The sequence below is a fragment of the Notamacropus eugenii genome, chromosome 2, assembly GCF_028372415.1.
Source record: "Notamacropus eugenii isolate mMacEug1 chromosome 2, mMacEug1.pri_v2, whole genome shotgun sequence".
NCBI lineage: Eukaryota > Metazoa > Chordata > Mammalia > Diprotodontia > Macropodidae > Notamacropus > Notamacropus eugenii.
Genome location: NC_092873.1, coordinates 340,566,762 through 340,588,096, shown reverse-complemented (window position 1 = coordinate 340,588,096; position 21,335 = coordinate 340,566,762). Strand labels below are relative to the sequence as shown.

Below are 21,335 nucleotides of genomic sequence, written 5' to 3'. Positions count from 1 at the left end.
ATCTTCCTTAGTCTACATATATCTCACAGACTGGCAAGTCAAGGCACCTTAGAATAAAAATATTTGTACCCTAATGGCTTGAATCTGGGACATGGATATCACATTTCAATAGCACAGGAGTCAGAGATGCAGAGAACAATTAAAGCTAAAATGGTAATGGCTTTTGCTGAGGAGCAGTCAATCTATAAATATAAATTAAGTGCTACTATATACTAGGCATCATGCTCAGAGCTGGGGACACAAAAGAGGCAAAACATAGTCCCTGCCCTCAGGAGTTCACAATTTAATGGGGGAGATGAGTGAATATATACAAAGATGATGTATATAGGATAAAAAGGGAATAATTAATAGAAGAAAAGTACTGGAACTATAAGGGGTTGGGAAAGGCTTCCTGTAGACGATGAGATTTTAGTTGACCTTAAAAAGAAAGCTAGGGAGGTCAATAGTCAAAATAGAGAAGGGAGAGTGTTCCAGGTCTGGAGAACAACCAGACAATGCCTGAAGCTGAGAGATGGAGGGTCTTACTTGTGGAACAGCCAGGAGACCAGTGTTTCTGGATCAAAGTACATAATGGGGAATAAAGTCTAAGAAGAAGGCAAAGGTGGGGGTGGGAGGAGATAAATTATGAAGGGCTTTGAATGCCAAACAGAGGATTTTGCATTAGATTCTAGAGGTGATATAGGGCCACTGGAGTTTATTGGTGGTGGTAGTGGGGGGAGCAGGGAAAGGAAGCCACGGTTGGACTTGTACTTTAGGAAAATCACTTTAGTGGCTGAATGGAGGATAGAGTGGAGCAGAGAGAGATGTGGGAGAATTCTTGAGATTAGCTCTTATGTGGATGATATAGAGAATTTGAATAAAGACCTACTTTGCAGTTAACTTTTGATTAAATACCTACAGCATTAGGGAACTGCAGGCATAAGGTCTCTGACTGCATACAGATAATAAATTAAAAACAGATTTAAGATGAAGACAAAGCCAAAACAGACATAAAAGAGAAAGTGGATTTTATTGCTTCATCCCACTGCGTTGTGTACATATAATAAAGGCAAAAAAAAAAAAAAAGCTGTGGAATAGTTAGGGTGATGCCCTTAAGAGATAATAGCTATGAGCAACAAAATGAAAAAAAGTCTGCTAACTATAGGAAAAGGTTATGAGCACAGTTAGCACATTCAGACTGTCAGATATTTAAGGATGCCCAAGGCATGAGTTATTACCATGTTACATACCATGAGTTATTCAGGCAATGCAGGTCTGAAGGGAAGGTGATGGCTTAGGATCCCCAAAACATTCCCTCTTTGCAAAAAGTGCAAAGATCTATGGGAAGAAAGCTAAGACTCACTGAAATGTTGAAGAACTACCCTGCTACCAATCTGAAGTTCTTTTTCTTTCTGAGGGAAGTCCAAACACAGGGTGGTGCTCTGAGTTCTGAGGACTCTGGGGTCTTCACTGTATAGGGAGAAGAATCCTATTGATTGTTTGGGGCCAAGATGAGTCTATAGGAGAATAACAACGGCTGACTGATAATAAGCCCTTGATTATTGTAGGGCAGGGGATTTGGGAACACTCTTAGCGAAATGTGAGCCATTTTATGAGATTCCCCAGAGGTATTCTGGATAGGGGCATAATGAGCCCAAGAAGGATGTGATTATTTTGGGTAGCTCCCAAGATTTAACTTGGTCCATGTAAGCCCTGTTGTTGGATTCTATAGCAACCTAGCTTCCTGGCTGCATTTCAAATTATCCTCCTCCACATACTCTATGTTTCTAATCATATGGACTACTAGTGATTCATGAATGTGACATGTTTCCTGACCGTATATTTGTATGGTCTGTCCCTGTTTGTGGCCCCAGAATGCACTTTCTCCTTGTCCTTGCCTGTCAAAATCCTTTCTTTCCATTAAAGCTCAGTCTGAGTCTGTAGCTCCTCTGCATGGACTTTACTGATTCCGCACCTGAAAATGTTCTTTCTTCATTCCCATTTTCCTAATTGTCCAGATGCCTTCTTTGTTTCTTACACCCAAACCTGTACTGTACTCACCTTGGACATACTGCTCCCCGCTGGACCACATGTTCTTTGAGGATAATAATTGTGATATTACTTATCTTTATGTTCCCAGTGCTAGCACACTGCCATTCCCTCTTGCACACGGCAGATGCTTAAAAAACATTTGAGATGTGGATTAAAAACCGAATGATTCTCCTGGAATTGAAGCTATCCCAGACAAAGAATCTAAGCCTTTTGAATCTGGCTCCAGCCTGTCTTTCTCAGTTTGTTTCACATCATTTCCTTCCACATACCTGATAGTCTATTTATTTACTGTCCTCTGAATTTGTTCATGTCATACCTCCAGGCCCTTGTCCCCCATACATGGAATGCACCCCCTCCTTACCTTGGACTCTCTGAATTCCTGGCTTCCCTCGAGGCTCAGCTCATGGGATGCTTTACTTCATCCACCTTGTTAGTTTCCCTTCTTCCTCAAATCATCATTATATGTGTGTGTGTGCATGTGTGTTTTTACATGTATCCTCCCAGGAAAATGAAATTTTATTAAGGACAAGGCCTGTTTTCTTTTGTGTTTGTAACCTCAATCCTACAGCACTGTAACAGCAAGCAAAGCAGGATTTTTTGCTGTTTTTCTGGATTGAGTTTTAGTCAATCAAGTGCCTTTGACTGAGTCTTGCCTTTGACTGAATCAAGAGTCTTTGACTGGAAACAGTATATATTGTTTAGAGGGAGAAGAGAAAGTAGAGAGAGAAGCAGAGCTGAGAAAGAGAATGAATATGAGAGGGCTTAGGGGAACTTGCTTGTGGGGAGGCCTAAAAGAAAAAATGTTTATGATGCTGGCACTCCCTTTGTTGATCTGTGTTAATTTCTCAGACAGAAGCCTGTCTGTTACTCTTTATGAGTGCATTGAGCTGAAGAGCAGAGAGCTGCCCATGGGAAGGAGGCTTAGCTTACACACCTCTTAACAGCTGTTAAAATGAATTGAAATGATGGTGCTGGTAATGTGTATAAATATTGTTACAGCCCTGTTAGCTTTGTTTTCCTAGAAACAGAAGCTGCAGGCAGGAGCTCCTGGAGTCTGCTGTCTGGCAGAAGCAGAAAGCTGCCTGCGTGTGAACCCAGGCAAGATATGAGAGCGGTTGGCCCATGGAGGAGGAGCCATGGGTTTTGGAAGTCAGCCTCAAGTCAGGATGACAGAGGACTTTACTTGGACACTGTGTACTTATCAAGGAGATTGTTCTTACAGTGACCTAGGAATGCATGGTGTGGTATTTTCTGCTACCTCTTAAGGATGTGTCATGCTAGGGAAGACCCTAGCCTGGGACCGCCTTTGGGGATGCAATGATGTATGCTATGTGCCATATGACAGACTGAGTATTAAGAGATACTTACATGTATTAGATGATATGGTGTACTTAAGGATACTGCTATGAATGTTATGTTTTACTTTACTGAACAATGTTTAAGTTTATTGCTGAACAGGGTTCATTATTCTATGCAATTAGACCCTTACAGTTATTCACAGCAGCAGTTCTCAGGTGTGCTGCTGTGACTGGTGTTACAAGCACATACGGGGTGTTTAATAAATGCTTGTTAGGTGAAGAGACTTGTTAATTTTGAGGGTCTTTCGTGAACTTCTAAAAACCATCAAAGACTAGTGGTTTGACCTTTCTTGCCAGCATCCAAGTTGGGTACCGAGAGCCCACAAGATAGGAATCTATTGGGAAATTGTGACAACAGGGCTTAGAATGGGAAAGATGTGAAATGGTAGCCCCAGGTACATAGCTCTTATTATATACTGACCCATTCTCCTCAGAACCAATGGGCAATCTGAGAACACAGACCAGAAAGCCCAATCTTTAAGTATAAGGGAAGCAGCGTAAAGTCTGCCTGGGGGGTAGGGGGCAATTCTGGTGTGAAAAATTTCCTGTGTTCAATTGTTCCCAGGGAGAATTCAAGCCTTATTTTTACCAGCTAGTCACACTAACAAACATCAACGCAGTCTGGAAAACTAATATGGGGCACCTGTCTGTTGAAGTGGATAAAGTGGAACAAGGAAACTTTATGAAATAAGCTTAGGTTTGTCCATGAAAGCTGAGGAAGGAAAGCATCTGACCCATTATAAAGGGAACAGAGACAAGGAATAATGTGAGAAGTGGTTGCTCAAAGTGCACAAATGACCAAAGGGAGCCCTACAGGCCCACAGTCATAGGAACTGAGGGAGGGGCAGCACTGTCCAGAAAGGTCCTCATCAGAAAGACTACTGTTTTCATTGATGTCAGATCTGTACCCTCAGAAGCTGTTTGTAGCAGTCTGCCAGTAGAGGAGCCAAAAATTGGAGCTAAGTAGTCATTCTGTCACAACCCCTTCAAGCTGGAGAGTTTGAACAGTATATTGGAAGTCCCAGGCAGTAACAGATTCCAATTAGTTATCCTGTGCACATCATGACTTTCCCCACTATGATTTTGATATATTGTGGCTTGGCATAAGAAATTAAATGGGAATGTTTTGGAAATTTTGTGGAAGCTGCAGACAACAGAAAAAGTTTAGGAACTCAGAAATGCATAAAGCATATGCATATTACTGTATAATGTTAACATTTTACCTTTTAATACCATAGTAATTTAGATGTCTTTTCTGGTACGAAGGGCGGGCCAAAAAATTTTATGCAGATCTTCCAGCTTGCAGGGAGTAGGGGATGTTGTGTCCCTAACCCCCACAATGTGGAAGAGATAATTGTAGTTGGTTTCTTTGCAATACTCTAAAGCAGTGTCATACTCAAACAGAAACAGATCCTGGGTATGTATTGATTTAGAAAACCACAAATTAACATAATCTATGTGGCATTATATATTTTCACTTATCTTGTTAAACATTTCTCAATTCTATTTTAGGGCCCCAAGTTTGACATCTCCATGCTAAAGCATCTGTTGCTGGGCTTTCAGTCACCTTCTGTCACTTATATGGTAGTTTCTCTCCTCTGTTCCCTAAGAGTGTCTCACTGATGGATATAGATAACTCTACATCTAAAGCAAGGGTCCACAGGCTTTCTGTTAGTGGAAGTCACTTTTCATTTTCCTCAAGCTTTTAATCAGTAGAAAGGAAAGAGTGTGGGTAAACAGTGAAGTCCCTAAATAAAGGTAGAGGGAGAGGGCAAAAGCATGCATATTTTCCTCCTTGTTATGACCTTTTTTTAAAAAAATTATGGCTAGGAGAGGTATGGTGGACAATGGAATATGGTGGCAATAGGCTTGGAGACCTAACAGATAAGGCTTTGAGGTTTGGCTGGTTACCCCCTCTCCACTTAAAAAGATGAAAACTGCATGCTTTATACCTCTCTCCTGAGGAAAATGTAGCCTCTCTGACCTCTCTCCCATCATCAAAAAGACTCTGAAAGCTCTCAGAATCATGGATCTCCTGAACCGGAGTTTCTGCTGAGACACAAGGGGATTACAAAAAAGGATCATACTTCTTATGACTGGGACCCCTCCTGCCTACAGAAGAGACCTTCTTCATATAAATGAATCCAAGAGTTTGCAATTCTAACTTTTATTTAAATACAGAACTGCAGATAACTATTCCAAGTCTATTAACCTTGCTTCATTACAAAGAGTTTGGTGAGTAAACTAGCATCATTTACCACTTGCTCTACTTACTTTGTAGTTTGTTTTGGATACCTGGCCATGTGTAAAAGCATGTTTGGTCTTTTAGAAATCCCAACCAGGGCCAGAAAACAGAACTAATTCCCTCCTTCCCAAGCCAGCATCTTGAGAGCCTGTGGCCCTGCTTGCTGGGCAGGGGCTCCTGGAACCTTCCCCAGCCTCATTTCAACAGATGGCACAACAAATTCCTAATTAAGCACGAGAAACTTTACAATTCAGCACATTTGTTTATGATTTTCCAGTCCCTCTAGTACTCGTTTTGCCCCTTTGTCTTTCTGGACGCCAACCCTAAGCTCCTCCCACTCTGCTAGCCCCAAAAAGAGCGGCCCCAGTCAGTCAGGGTGAACACGGTCTCTGTGGGAAGATGAGACCATGGAAAGTGCGATGTGACACTGCCACTTTCCAACAACAAAAAAGTTAGACATTAGGGGCAAACTAGCAATTCTGCATCAACTTGAGGAATAAACCCAATTAGAACTTGGAAAGGGGACAAACTAGGTTTTCATTTTCATTGTTTGTGAAAGTAGACATTTCTTTGGGTGGGCTTAGGCCAGAAGAAATTATTTAGGAAGTTTTTAGTACCTTGGCTCCTAGACAGCCTTGACAACAGATGGGTAGGTAGGGAGGAGGAGGTTCTCTACCTATTAGTTTTAGCTAATCTGTCGTGTTTAGCTGATTCAGAGTTTGAAAAGCTTCTATTTTTCTTTCGTTGACCTGACACTGCCACCTTTAGAGTCATGATATGGAAGAAAGTTTTCTGCCAGATCCAAAATAGCCAAGTGGCTCCAAAAATCCCAGGTAGAAACTGACCCCTTGGGTTTAGTTACATTTTACAGTTTATTTAATGGGACCAATTCTTCTTTTGGCCTGAAGAAGCTCTGTGTCACTGAGGTCTATTTTTTAAGTCCCAAGAGAGGTCTGGATACCTCACAGAGAAAAATCAGTCAACAAATATTTGTTATGTACCTAATTTGTGTCAGGTATTATGTTGGCATTGGGAATACGAAGACAAAAATGGAACAGCCCTTGAACCCAAACGGAGTGTAGGGAAGTATTTAGAATCCTGGTTTTGAAGGAAGTTGCAGATTCAAAGAAATGGAGGTAAGGAAGGAGAGCATTCCAGGCATGAGGGTAGAGGGCAACCTGTGCAAGGCCAGGTGGAGGGCAACCTGTGCAAGGCCAGGGGGATGGCAGATGTAAAACCAGGTGTGAGGGGCAGCATGTAGGCCAGCTTGGTTGGCACACAGAGCACATGAAAGAGAGTAATGTGTTATAAATCAGATTATGTCCTAAAGCAGGGGACTGCTAGATTGTGAAGGGCTAAACTTACATCTCATCTTGGAGTTGTTGGGGCTTTTGGAGTAAGAGTCAGACCTGTACTTTAGAAATATTATTTTGGAAGCTATGTGGAAGATGGATTGGAAAGAAAAGACTGGAAGCAGAGAAAACAACCAGGAAGTGTTTGCAATGGCTCAGGAAAGAAGGAATGATGGCCATACTAGGGTGAAAAGCATGTGAATGCAGAGAGTGGAGCAGATTCAAGAGACGTTGTAGAAGCAGAAATGATGAGACCTGGCAACTGACTGGATGTGAGAAGTAAAGAGTTAAGGCTATCTCTGAGGTTGTAGAACTGGGTGACGGGACATTCTGGTTTTCAGCCAAAAGAAGTCAAAGTTCTTGAGGTTTATGAATGTCTGGGACTATTACTTACAGCAGCACTCCTGAAAAAAGTACAAGGCATTGGGGAGATAATTGACATTTGATTACCACTTGGATCAAGGAAAAAAAAAACAGGTAAAAACAAATGTCAAAAGCACTGATGTCACCACCAAAAATAAAAGGGCAAATGACTTTCTTGGGGTGCTCTCTGCTCTGTCTTGCTGCTGCCAAGAGCCTCCTCACCACGGTCTTTTTCCAGAAATATGCAAGGGCTAGAGATCTAAGAAAAGGACCAGCTCTGATAATGGGAGAAATAAGGAAACAGTGGCAATGATAAGGGGATGATTGACATATGTCCAGAAGTAAGCTGGTAGCAGAGACTGGTCTTTAGATGGCTGCAGTTGAGAGGAAATAGCTTCCAGGGTCCAACTCTGTATATCCACAGACTTGGGACTAACTTATAAAATTATTGGTGATTTGACAGGATGTTGCCTCCTAGTTAAGAGAAAAGGGAAAAGCAAAAGCTCTTGCTGAAGGGACAAAAGCCTTGTTGTGCACAAAAGCTCAGCCAGATTCAACTTCTGGATACTTTCTTCAGCACCTCAGAAGCTAATTTTGTTTTAAAAACTAGAAGAGATGGTAGTATAGTTCATGGGGAAGGTATACCCATAACAACTGGACCTAAATAGGAAAAATACAGTAAAAGAAGAAACCTTCACAGACTTGAAGGCCTTTCTGGCAAAAGGTCAAAGCCTCCTTTGGGGTGGGGTTCTGGATCTGAATCAAGCCCAGTTGGTCTCACATTCTGCATTGCCAAAACCCATTACTTACTGCAAACTCCCTCCTTCCACTTCTGTAATTTTCTATCCCTTAATAAATGTACTGCTCATGAGACACAGAAAAAATCCATTGCACTAAACAGTCACAGAGGTATGTGAAGGCTATTAACTATCATTATCTGGGGCAGTTGTCTCTTGATCCTGTTAAAATATGAATTTCCTCTACACCTCTCCTAACATTGCCTCTGTCTTCCCTGACAAGGGGAAGAAAATAAGAACAAGACACAGCATTTGTGCCAAGATTTAATGATCCTCCTCCCCACTGTCAATACAGTCACTGCAGGACTGACCAATCATGAGCCAGACAGGTGTCAGGTTCTCAGGGACCCAGAGTGAGCTGCAAGGATAGTATAACTGGGGCAAAAGGAGGTGAACCAATGAAGGGTTTCCATTTTTCATCTTTATGCACTACTGTTTAATAAAAATGCCCCTTTTTCTTTTAAGGGCATTAGGGCTTGCAAATCTTTAATGTTTACAGACTATCAAGAAAAGAAATAGATGTCCGGTATTTCTAGACCACGCTTGACTTCAGACATATAGAGACGTTCCTCTCTATTACTCAGGGTGACTTGGTGTTAATGTTACTATTCATGGGGATGGCTAATCTTACATGGTCACAGTTTTTCTACAATAAGCAATGGGGCTGATTTGCTTAGAAATCTAAGATGAGACAGCAGTACCTCTCAGAGTAACATATATGATGAGACCAAGTGAACTAAGGATTCAGACTATGCTATATATTGGATGGGGTTTCTCAGGGGAACAAAGAAAACACAGATAAGATATGTATATCAGATTTACATGATGTAAAATTGGAAGAGTCAATAATTTGAATGTCAGAATCAAGTTTTAAAAAGAACTTGACAGATTGGAAATTTTGTTAAAACAAACTACTTTATCAAAACTAACAAGATGAAATTTGCCAGTGATAAATGTAAAGGCATACGTTTAGTTTGAAAAAGTCCACTGGGGGTGGTGGAGGTGTCAAGATGGCATAGTAGAAGCAGAGACCTGCTAGAACTCTTCCCCCAAACCCCTAAAAAAACTGTAAAAAATTACTCTAAACAAATTCTAGAGCAGCAGAAGCTACAAAATGACAGACTGAAGCAAATTTCCATCCCAAGAAAATCTGGAAGGTTGACAGGAAGAGTCTATCGCCCTGGGCTGAGCATGGAGGGTGGGTGTGGACAGAGATGGGGAAGGCTTAGGGGGCTGAACCGTTGGCGGCTGCTGCAGTTTTCAGATTTCTCAACCCACAAACAGCAAAGATAGCTTTGAAGGTCAGTGGGAAGGGTCTCTCACTTGGCTAAGAGGGGAGCTTGGTCCAGCCCCAGCCCTAGCACTAGCCTCAGCCCCAGCCCCAGGGTTGCAGCAGCTACTGCTGAAGCAGAGGCTGCTTTTGGAGCCCTCCATTTAACAAAGAGCTCAAGTAACTGACTGGGAAAATGAGCAAATGGGGGAAAAAGAAACAGACTACAGATTCTTATTTTCCCAAGGAAAAGGTATTTTCTTAAATCATTGGTGATGAGGAAGATCAAAACATATAACTAGAAGAAGAGAACAAAGTCAAAGCTCCTGCATCCAAAGCCTCCAAGAAAAATATGTATTGGTCTCAGGCCATGAAAGAGCTCAAAAAGGATTCTGAAAATCAAGTAAGAGTAGAGGAAAAATTGGGAAGAGCAATGAGAGTGATGCAAGAGAATCATGAACAACAAGTCAGCAGCTTGGTAAAGGAAATCCCCAAAAATGCTGAAGAAAATAACACCTTTACAATTAGACTAACCCAAATGGCAAAAGAAGTCTAAAAAGTCAAGGAGGAGAAGAATGTCTTAAAAAGCAGAATGGGCTAAATGGAAAAAGAAGTCTAAAAGCTTACTGAAGGAAATAATTCCTTCAAAATTAGAATGGAGCAGATGGAAGCTAATGACTTTATGAAAAATCAAGAAAAAACAAAACCAAAAGAACGAAAAAATAAAAGATAATATGAAGTATCTCACTGGAAAAACAACTGACCTGGAAAATGGATCCAGGAGAGATAATTTTAAAATTATTAGACTACCTGAAAGACATGATCAAAACAAAAAAGGCTAGACATCATCTTTCAAGAAATTATCAAGGAAAACTGCCCTGATATTCTAGAGGGTAAAACAGAAATGGAAAGAATCCATTGGTCACCTCCTGAAAGATCTCAAAAGAAAAACTCCTCAGAACATTGTAGCGAATTTCAGAGTTCCCAGGTCAAGGAGAAAATATTACAAGCAGCCAGAAAGAAACAATTCAAATATTGTGGAAACATAATCAGGATAACGCAAGATTTAGCAGGTTCTAAAATAAGGGATCAGAGGGCTTGGAATATGATATTTCAGAGGTCAAAGGAGATAGGATTAAAACCAAGAATCACCTACCTAGCAAAACTGAGTATACTTCAGGGGAAAAAATGGAACTTCAATGAAATAGAGGACTTCCAAGCATTCTTGTTGAAAAGATCAGAGCTGAATAGAAAATCTGACTTTCAATACAAGAATCAAGGGAAGCATGAAAAGGTGAACAGGAAAGAGAAACTATAAGGGACTTATTAGAGTTGAACTGTTTACATTTCTACATAGAAAGATGATATTTGTAACTCTTGTACCTCATGTATTAGGATAACTGGAGGGAATATTGCATATATATATATATATATATATATATATATATATATATATATATATATACACACAGAGAGAGAGAGAGAGAAAGAGAGAGAGAGAGAGAGAGAGGGAGAACCCAGGGTGAGCAGAATCTGAAGGTATGATATCTAAAAAATAAAATTAAGTGTTGAGAGGAATATACTAGGAGAAAGAGAAAGGAGGAGTTAGAATGTAATAAATAATCTCACATAAAAGAGGCAAGAAAGAGCTTCTACAATGGAGAGGAAGAAGAGGAAGGTGAGAGGGAATAAGTGAGCCTTATTTTCATCAGATTTGGCTTCAGGGGGAATAACACACACTCAATTGGGTATGGAAGTTTATCTTACCCTACAGGAAAGCAGAGAGGAAGGGGATAAGAGAGGGGGGATAATAGAAGGGATGGCAGATTGGGGAAAGGTGTAATTAGAAGCAAACACTTTGATAGAGGGTCAGGAAAGAATACAATAAATGGAGGGCAGGACAGGAGTGAGGGAAATACAGTTAGTCTTTCACAACATTACTGTTACAGACTACACATGTATCACCTATATTGAATTGCTTGCCTTCTCAATGAAGGTGGGTGGGGAGGGGGAAGGGAGAGAATGTGGAACTTAAAGTTTTAAAAATGAATGTTAAAAATTGTTTTTACATGCAACCAGGAAGTAAGATATATAGGCAATGGGGCAGGGAAATCTATCTTGCCCTACAGGAAAACAGAATGGAAAGGGATGGGGGGCGGGGCAGTGATAGAAGGGAGGTAGATTGGAGGAAAGGGTAATCAGAATGCACACTGTCCTGAGATGGAAGGAGTCGGGGAGATGGGGAGAAAATTTGAAATTAAAAACTTTGTGGATATTGAAAACTGAAAATAATTTTTTAAAAAATATAAAAAGTCTGCTGCACAAATATAGGATGAGGATGACATGGAGAAGTTTCAGGTGACTAATAAGACAGTAATGTGATATTAACTACAAAAATAGCTAATATGATTGTAGGACAGATAAGAATATAATGTCCAGAATTTGGGAGTAAGAGTAGCTCTGTACTCTGTACTGATCTGACAACAGTTGGAGCATTGTTTAACTCTAGGCACTTAGGCAAACCCAGTGTAAATCCAGAGGAGAATGAACAAGATGACAAAAGATTGGAAATCATGCTATATAAAGGAAAGTCAAAAGAATTGTGGTTGTTTAGCCTCTAGAAGAAAAGATTTAGATAGGGTTATGATAATTGTCTTCAAAATAAGAAAGGCTATCTTATGGAAAAGGGAAGAGACTTATTCTGTGCCATTTCTGAGGGTACAATTAGCCCAAATGGAAGTTATAGGGAGGTAGATTTTGATTCAATTAAATGAAGAATTTTCCTAACAATTATCCCTATAGAATGTAATGAACTCTTCAGAAATGTTTAGGCAGAGACTGAATGACCATCTGTCAAGGAAATTATAAATGGGATTCATTTACAGTATGGTTAGTTAGACTAAATTACTTCTGAGTTTTCTTCCAAAGCTGAGGTTCTACTGTGCTAATTACAATCTCGTTTATAATCCAACAGGTGAGAAAGCTAGAAGTTTAGAGGTGAAAGAATGCTGAAAATTATTTGAATAGTTTTTGTGTGCAATAAGTCTGTGACTATAGTTAATGTGAGTATTTCATGAGGCTATAAACAAGGTGTTTTGTTTTCTTTGTGGTAAGATGTAATTGGAATTAAAGTGCAGAAGTCATACTTAGTGAAAGGACAAGGGAAGGAGACTGGACAACAGTAAAGCTACAAACACAGAAAAAAATCCGCTCCTCTGGCTTTGTTTGTGACCTCTACCTTGAAGCTCACACAAAGACTGGGATGTTGGGTGAACCAAAGCTAAAGCATAAACTTACAATCACTTGTAACTAAACAGACCTGTCTTAATTATTCTAAGCCAGAACTAAACTAGACCCTTTGATTTAGGCTCAAGGATTAAAATGAAATGAAGTATTCATGAATCATAAAATATAATAAAAACAACTTTACTAATCAAACAATTGAAAAAAATGCAACTTCTAAGGATAAAAGGATATAAAGTGCTATTCTCTTCCACTGACCAGTTGAGAAGGGAAAATGGAAGAGGTGGAAGGGAAAGGAGGAGGAAAAGGCTCTGACTGTGATCAGGTTGTAGATGAGACCCTGTTTTCAGAGGCACACAACTCCTCCTCCACAGCACTTCCCTTGACATCTTCATAAAATAATTCCTACCATATTCTAATTCCCTTGGAATTAAGGTCCCAAAAATTTCTTAGGGGACACTCCACCAAAATAACCTTAAAACAACCCTAGCAATTGAAGGAACTTAATAAAAACATAAAAAAATATAAGTAATCTTTTGAAAAACAGAGAGTAATTTCAGGGGCAGTTCATAATGTCTTCTGAGGTAAAAACTATTATGATAGCCAGAAGCAGCACCAGGAACACCAGGTTCACAGAATAATTGACAACATATCTGATGCAATCACAGGTCTGGATCATTTGAATCAAATCAGTTTTGAGGTAAAAGGACTCTTGACTCTAGCTTTCTCCAGAACCTAAGTTGATACTGGGACTCTGTACTGCCACCTACTTGGGTGTTCCTTCACCCACCAAGTTAAACTTCCCTTCCCTCTTAGTCCCATCAAGGGGATGGTGCCAAATTTTGATGCCCACATAGAGAAGCTCACTCCTTTCTTTTACAGGAGTTGAAGGAAGATTCCCTTTCACTTTTCCCTAGTGATTCAAAATTAGCACCAAGTCAGCCAAAGGACCTTTTTTTTTTCCAAATGAGCTCATTTGCTGAGACTGTAAAAATGTAGTTTCACTTCCCTCATCTCACTAAAAAGAAAAATCACCTTCCAACAGTTCTACCACTTGGTCTTCCAAAATCTTTTTAGTAAGGAGCTGTATGAACTATCTTGGGGGAAAGGAAAATTAAGGTAAATGAAAACAGTTTCCCCAGATTGTATAGTCTTCTGAGAAGGGAAGGGGTCAGAAACCTTGAGGCTCAGACACTCTGCATGGAGGATGGAATGAGGAAGGGGTAGAGAAGATCAATTAAGTCTGTCAAAAGAAGTTCATTCCAATATGGTAAAACCTAAAGCCTGGAGCCAAGACACCATTGGAGTGATGTGCCAGTCACAAATCTAGAAGCTTGGCAGAATGGGAGGACTTGCTAGGTCTTCCACCTCTCAAAGTGTCTCTAGTGACTGGATTAATCACTACCAAAGTCTAGTTGCATAAATATCTCTCACAATGGGCACAACCAAGCAAACCAACAAGTAAACCAAGCCAAACAACATTTCTCAGGTTCTCTTAGGCAGGGACTCGTTGGGTTAATGGAAGAAACAAAGCATTGGGGCTGGGACTAAAAGTCTTAGACTTTTGCAAAATCACAATCTAGTCATGAAAGGTACTAAAAGCTGGAGGGTCTAAGTGAGCAGTCTTGGATGTGCCTTTTTTTTTGTTTTTTAACAATGGAAGCCTCCTATACCGACTCATTTTGTTGAGAACTACATGGAATGGCTCAGTAACCTGCAAAGCCTTCTACTTCGTCCTACCCACAATAAAAGGCATAGAAGCTACCATAAGTCTTTGTACAGGTATTGACTCCCAAGTCTCATAATATCCATGCCCATAATACACTCCTCTTGATCAAACATTATAATGAGTCTCCAAAAAGGGGTCTTTCCACTCACCTTCTCCTGAATAAGGGTATAGCTTTCCTCAGTGATATTTCCTCCAAAACCCCCAGTAGAAACTGGGATACTTTTATGAGGTTGTTGAGGGTCCCCTGTTCTGCTAATATTTTGTAGACCCTTATTTATTTGGCAGCACCCTACTTTCAAAGCCTCAGTGCCAATTGCAGCCATCGTCTTCATGGAATTCATTACAACAATCCCTCGAATTCACAGAGTTGGGTGGCTCTGATAATCAGAGATAAGAGGTTTTTGGGGATGTCTTAAATTTTGAAGGCAGAATGACCCTTATTTGCCCTGAAAATGTCCCAACATAATTTTCTAATTTCCTTTCACTTTTAAGCTGACCACCAATAATCTTCCTATTTATTACGCCATGTTTCAAAAGCCACAAATAAAGCTCCTTACAGAAGTTGCCCACCTCTGTCCACTTAACATCACCGTGAGCACTGTGGTTTCTGCCATCATGCCCAGAGTGCCTATTTGTGTGGTGAACTTTATTTGCACTGACAGCTGCCTAAATCTTCAACAACTGATCTACTCAGGCTCATCTGGGGTCCTGTCAAGCAGGAGTTCATGTTTAAAGCCTGATACCATTCTAGTAGATGTTTGCCACAAAGACAGAATCTAATAATACTCAAAACTGACTGCTCATAAGAAGCAGGGGGCTGAGGCAAAGGTGTCTAAATTCAATCCACCAAACTCATATCTTTAAATATTTTACTCCTCCCTTTGCTGTCCTCCATTAATGGCAGTTCAGGGAATTCATCTTTAAGAGGCCAAGTGTGCAGAACTCCCCATTTTATCCATCTAGACATACAAAGGGCAATCCCCATCTGGAACCTACAATTGATTCAGCTGACTTTGTAAGAGCAAATCATCTGTAAGTTCTTTCAGCCAAAGGAACTCTGCAATTGACAAAGTCTAAATTGTTCCATTAAATTATACCCTTATCAGTCACTGTTCTAATGATTCATTAGCTTACTGAATAAATTTTTTCCTGCAACCTCCCAAGTTCCTTGATATTAAAAGTCCACCCTCTGAGTTCCCCATAAAGCAAATTACTTCTCTGGCAAAGGGTGAGAGGTAGGGAAGGACAGTAGTAATAGGGTATATCTGAGGCTTTGTTATTACCTGATCTAATTTCCAGTTATTATCATCCCAAAAGCTATTTTCTTCCCCAGTTTCCACAAGGTTTGACACATGTGCCAATGAAAATCTCTAGGTTAATGATTATGTTTTCCACCTGTAGTATAGGGGGTGCAGGGAAGGGGGAAGAGGAATTAGCAAAGCCTTTTCACTTCCATGATTACCAAATCCACTGATCTTTCTTATACCTTCATAAGTCTTTAAAGATAAAAAGCCTAATAAATTTATTTTTACTCTCTTTGTGTTGGCCAACCAGCCTCTCCAGAGCTGTCAATTAACAGTCATGGAATACTCTATTCTAGTATATTCTCACTTTCCTTATCCAACTTTCACCCACCAATTCCACAGGGTGAAGTTTTTTCCTTGCCATACAGAAATGTTCTCCAGAAACAACAAAAAAGAATTTAGCTATTAGAAATCAAGGCCCTGTATTTGACCATCCACTTACCCAAGGCTTCTCTTCTTCCACAACACCCTTCTCCAGCAACCCAGTCACCTCTTGGGCAAAAGTAACTTATCTTTACCACACTGCTCAACCAACAAACTGTAACTACTAACTCCTACTAAAATGTGCTGGAGGTATTAACAGGTTCATTTCTTCTTCTAGATACCTAGAACCAACCAAAACAACTGTCTTATTCACCGCTGGATGGTTTGTTGATATAAGGAATCAAGAATCCCAAATCCTCACAACTTCAAGTCTCGGTGGATAAAATGATATTTTCAACTTCTTGTCCTAGGACAGATTGATTTGGCCAAACTATCTGTGATAAAACTGTTACTTGTGCATTTTCCCAAACTGTACCTATGGAAGTCAACTGATTCTGTCTAATAGGACTTTAATTGTTTTAAAAGAAATTCCTAGGCTGCTGTGACTCTTCATGGGTAATGAATGTCCTGGTAAGTTTCTAGCTCAATGGTTAGCAGCACACATGACAGACAACTAATGATTTTCAGCTGGACCAATACTCTTTGAAGGGTGTAGAGCAAAGTATTTAGCCTTCATATACACAGTAATTAGCATTCTGTTTCAGCAGGAATGCAGCTGGAGATCTCATCACTGTGTGGCACTGGCCAAGTCATTTATCCTTTGGGGTCCTGAGTTTCTCATCACTAACCTGTGTGTGTGTTCGTCCTTCGTTGCCAAAGAAGATTATGCCATCAGAGAAATAATGACATGACTTGCACCTGACTTTGTTTTGAGTGAGGGAAGGCTGTGCAGGTCACCAGCCTCACTTCTCCTCCAGAGCCATCTGAATCCAGTGACCATATATTCATCAGGATGACTAGAGATGACCCAGGATGAGGCAATTGGAGTTAAGTGACTTGTCCAAGGTCGCATAGTTAGTGAGTGTCACGTGTCTGAGGTGAGATTTGAACTCAGGTCCTCCTGACTCCTGCACTGGTGCTCTATCCACTGCACCTAGCTGCCATCATCACTAACAATACACATCTGTCTTCTATCTACCTTGCAGTATGTGCCATTAATTAGAGAATAAGTGAAACAATATGTGACTCCTCTCTCGCAGGTGCTAAAAACTGTTCTTGAATTAAGTGTTCAAGTTCCTTGGAAAGAAGGCATTGTCAATCATGGTTACGATAGACAGATGGAATTCCCAGAAAGGCATAAGATAGGAAGTAAGGGAGAGACAAAAGAAATGGAATGGACTTGTAATATTTCTCAGACTTACCAATCCATCTCATCAGAGATGTCAAGATCTGGAGGTACTTGGTCTTCTGGACATCAAAGAAGGTGAAAGGTCCAAGAAGTAGTGTGAACACAGCCTGGGGAAGAAAACCCAGAGGACAGGCAAAAAAAAGAAAAGATCAGTCTGTAAATAACTTAATGCTTCTATAGGGAACAATCATCATCATCATCATCATGATCATCATCATAATATAACAGCTAGCATTTATATGGTGTCTGCTAATTATGTTCCAGGCACTGTGCAAAACACTTCTACAAACATTATTTCATTTGATCCTCACAACAACCCTGTAAGGTAAGTGCTACTATTATCCTCATTTTACAGATGAGGATACTGAAGCAAACAGAGATAAAATGACTTTCCCAAGGTCATACATCTAGTAATTATCTGAGGTTGGATTTGAACTCAGGTCCTCCTGACTCCAGGCCCAGCACTTTATACACTCAGATGCCTCCAACTATCCGGTGAATGTGGTTAATGTCAAATTCAATTTACATCTGGGTTAGTTTAGGCTAAGTGGGGTGAAACTATGCTAGACTTGGATAAATTTCAAGGACCAGTGATGGAATCAGAAATGAAAACTATTCACTTTTCCCTCACTTAGGACTTTCTGAGACTGCATTCCAAGGCAAACCCAGGGTGCCACCAAGAGGATGCTTAAGTCACCTGTGTGTAGAACTCTGTACTAGATCTCAGGGAAAGGTGAATGAAAAGACATAGATGATCACTGACCACAGAGAGATAGCATATGTGAACAGACTTAGGAACACTTACAAACAATGTATTAAGTACATATTAATACAGCATAAACTGAATAAATATGTGATGAAGTGACCCGGAATGAAGAATCAATTTGGTAGTAATTAATCAAATCGATCTTTTAGCCTAAACAGATGAAGAAAAGACCTGGAGAAGAGCAGCCAGGACTGACCTCTGGGGCAAACCACTTAGAGCAGCAGCATTACAGGATGAAAAGAAAAGGAATCAAATCTGGCAAAGACTTGTAGTGATGAGGAAGAACAGACTGCAGACCTAGATCACCTGGGACAATGAGTCCTCTCTTTTCTTCCAGGAGTTGGAAAAAGTACTTAGAAAAGATTTGTCTCCATTTCCCTTGGAAACTGATCTCTGAAAAACCGGAACTTTCTTTACACAAAAGCTTTGCAAACTATTGACTCAAGGATGTGGAGAAGACTATCATGCCAAATTTGCTGCTCAGGGTGCAGGAGAAGAATCAAGTTGTTAGTTGGAGTTAAGATGACGGTTCCATTTCCAATCTGCCACTCAGAAGCTGCTCTTAGCATCAGACCTTATTAACATTTACACTGTGCCATTTTCTCACATTAATGCTAATGATACCCACCAGAGATGCACCAGACTGGGCTCCTGAAAGCTGAAACGTTGAGAGAGGGACAAACTTCTGGGAGCGAGGCTCCAGTCCTGTGATCTCAGTGAATACATTAGAGCTGCTCATCATGGCCCCTGTGACAGGCAGGTGCTTGGCACAATGGGGAGGATGAGCTGTACTACCTTCCCCCTCATCTGCCTGGAAGAAGAGGGATGTGGAAAGGAGTGGAGGCGTGGAGACAACAGGATGTGTGAAGAAGCTGTGACCTCTTATCCAAGTCCATTACTGCTGTGAGAATGAATGACATTAAAGACTGAAGTGTTGCTCAAGGAAAAGGCTCTAATTAGGCAGGGCGGATAAGGTCTCTTGGCAGTCACCAGGGATGGGAAAAAGAGCAAAACTGAGAGTTCTTATTCACTTATGAGACTAAGGAACTCTGCTGATTTTGTCCAAGAGAGGGGAAAGTCAAACCACTAGAGTGGAACTGGGGGTCAGGTAGCTCTAGGGAAAACCTAGGAGACAACCAGAATTCTGGTCTTTGCCTCCAGAGTGGGATGCTGAGAATGCAGTCATGCAGGCAGAGTCACCATCGAGATTTCTGTAGCAAGTCTGTATGCAGCACCATCACTAAGTCATTTAGGAAAATTACCACTTCAGGGAAGCTTTCCACTGATGAGTTTCTTTTTGAAGGGTGGGAGAGAAAAGTGACTTGGGGAAGATGAATAAATACAAAGTCATTTGCTACAAATGTTCCCAAAGGACAAAGCGCACTAGAAACAACTCCTGGTTCAGTTCTCCAATTCTCTGCTTGACAGGTCAGTCTCACCTTTCTGACCTTAAGTTTCTCCATGTGAAAAATGACAAGGCTATCTTGTATTCATTTTTGTGCCACTAATTCAATGAATGGCAGAAATGTAGAGTCTTCTGAATGGCTACAGTATAGAGATGAACATCATTTTTGAAACAGGACAATTAGGATTGTTAAAATGCAAACACAGAGATGTTATCCATTTCTGTGCATCACACGCAGGACTCTCTCCTCTTTAAAAGGCACTTTTACTTAGTACTGAATGGTACACAAAACCAAGGGTTAAGGATGTGCTGAGCAAGGGCAGTGACAAATAGGTCCTGCTAGAAGTCTCTAAAGAATAGTGGCATATGTATTTTGGAGTTAGTCTCAAGTTTAACAGGAAAGGACAGAACAACTTAATGAGATGGACATATTGTTTCATAAGCTATTTGGGGGAAATTATAGGAGTATTTCTGGTCCAGGTTGGATAAGTATTCATTATGGGAAGCAATATGTGAAGTCTGGAAAGTGCTGGAAGGGTGAGATAACAAGAAGTCCAAAAGGTACATACATGCACACATACACTCTCAAATAAGCAGCAGGAGAGGTTAAAAATGGGAGCACAATGCAGGACAAATAAGTAAGAACAAAGCCTAGCCTTTGTGAATATGATTATTGTGTTGCAAGTAGCTGGATGTGGCTCTTATGTGGTCACAATTACTCCTCCACTACTTGCACTAGATCTTTCTTCATCATCAACCACCTGAGTGTCTATTATATGTAAAAATATGTTACAGATGTGATAGGGATACAAAGATACAGGAGATATCCCTTAACTTTTCAAAGTTTAGTGTTGAGTAATGATTGGTTCATTCTTTGTGTTTGTATCCACACTGCCTAGTACAGTGGCTGGCAATCAATCAACTGCCTACTATGCGTCAAGCACTGAACTAAGCCAGTCCCTACCCTCAAGGAGCTTATGACCTATATTGGGGGGAGCACAAAAAACAAACAACTATGTACGAACAAGCTACATATGGGATAAATAGGAAATAAATAACAAAGGGACAATACTAGTATTAAGAAGGATTGGGAAAGGCTTCCTGTATAAGGTGGGATTTTAGTTGGGATTTAAAGGAAGTTAGAGTGGTCAGTAGTCAGGGGTGAGGAGGGAGAACTTTCCAGGAAGGGGGGCAGCCAGAGAACATTCCCAGAGCTGAAATGGGGTATTTTATTTGCAGAAAAACAAATAGACCAGTGTCACTGGATAGAAGAGTATATGTTGGAGGAGTAGGATGGAAGAAGGCAGGAAAGGTAGGGGTTACTGGAGATAGGTTATGAAGGATCTTGAATGCCAAAGAGAGCAATTTGAATTTGATCCTGGAATGAGGAAGCCACTGAGGTTTATTGAGTAAAGGAGGTGTCATGATCCAAATTGTACTTTAAGAAAAATCATTTTGGTGGCTGAATGGAGAATGGATCAGTGTGGGAGGAGACTCAGGTAGGTAGACCCATCAGCAGGCTCTTACAATGGTACAGGTGTAAAATGATGAGGGCATGCACTAGAGTGGTGGCAGCATGCCAGGAGGGAAAGGGGCCTATTTGAGAAGTTGCAAAGGTAAAATCGACAGGCCTTGGCAATACATTGGATATGGGAGGGTGAGAGGTAGTAAGGAGTGGAGATTGACTTCTAGGTTGTGGGCATGGGGGATGGTGTCGCCTTCTACAATAATAGGGAAGGTATCTGTGACAAGATCTTTTTGAAGACACAGTCTAGCAATTTAATATTCAAGGCCAGTCAG

The 21,335-nt window shown here is 40.6% G+C and overlaps 1 protein-coding gene across 11 annotated transcripts in view; it reads right to left on the bottom strand.

Annotated features, from left to right (window-relative positions):
- TMEM104 (transmembrane protein 104) overlaps positions 1 to 21,335 on the bottom strand; it is an 82,379-nt gene that overhangs the window by 13,073 nt on the left and 47,971 nt on the right. For all 11 annotated transcript variants that reach the window (XM_072645613.1, XM_072645608.1, XM_072645609.1 and 8 more), the window contains one exon: positions 17,378 to 17,471. In XM_072645613.1, coding sequence (XP_072501714.1) covers positions 17,378 to 17,471 — 94 coding nt within the window. The remainder of the gene's footprint in view (positions 1 to 17,377; positions 17,472 to 21,335) is intronic.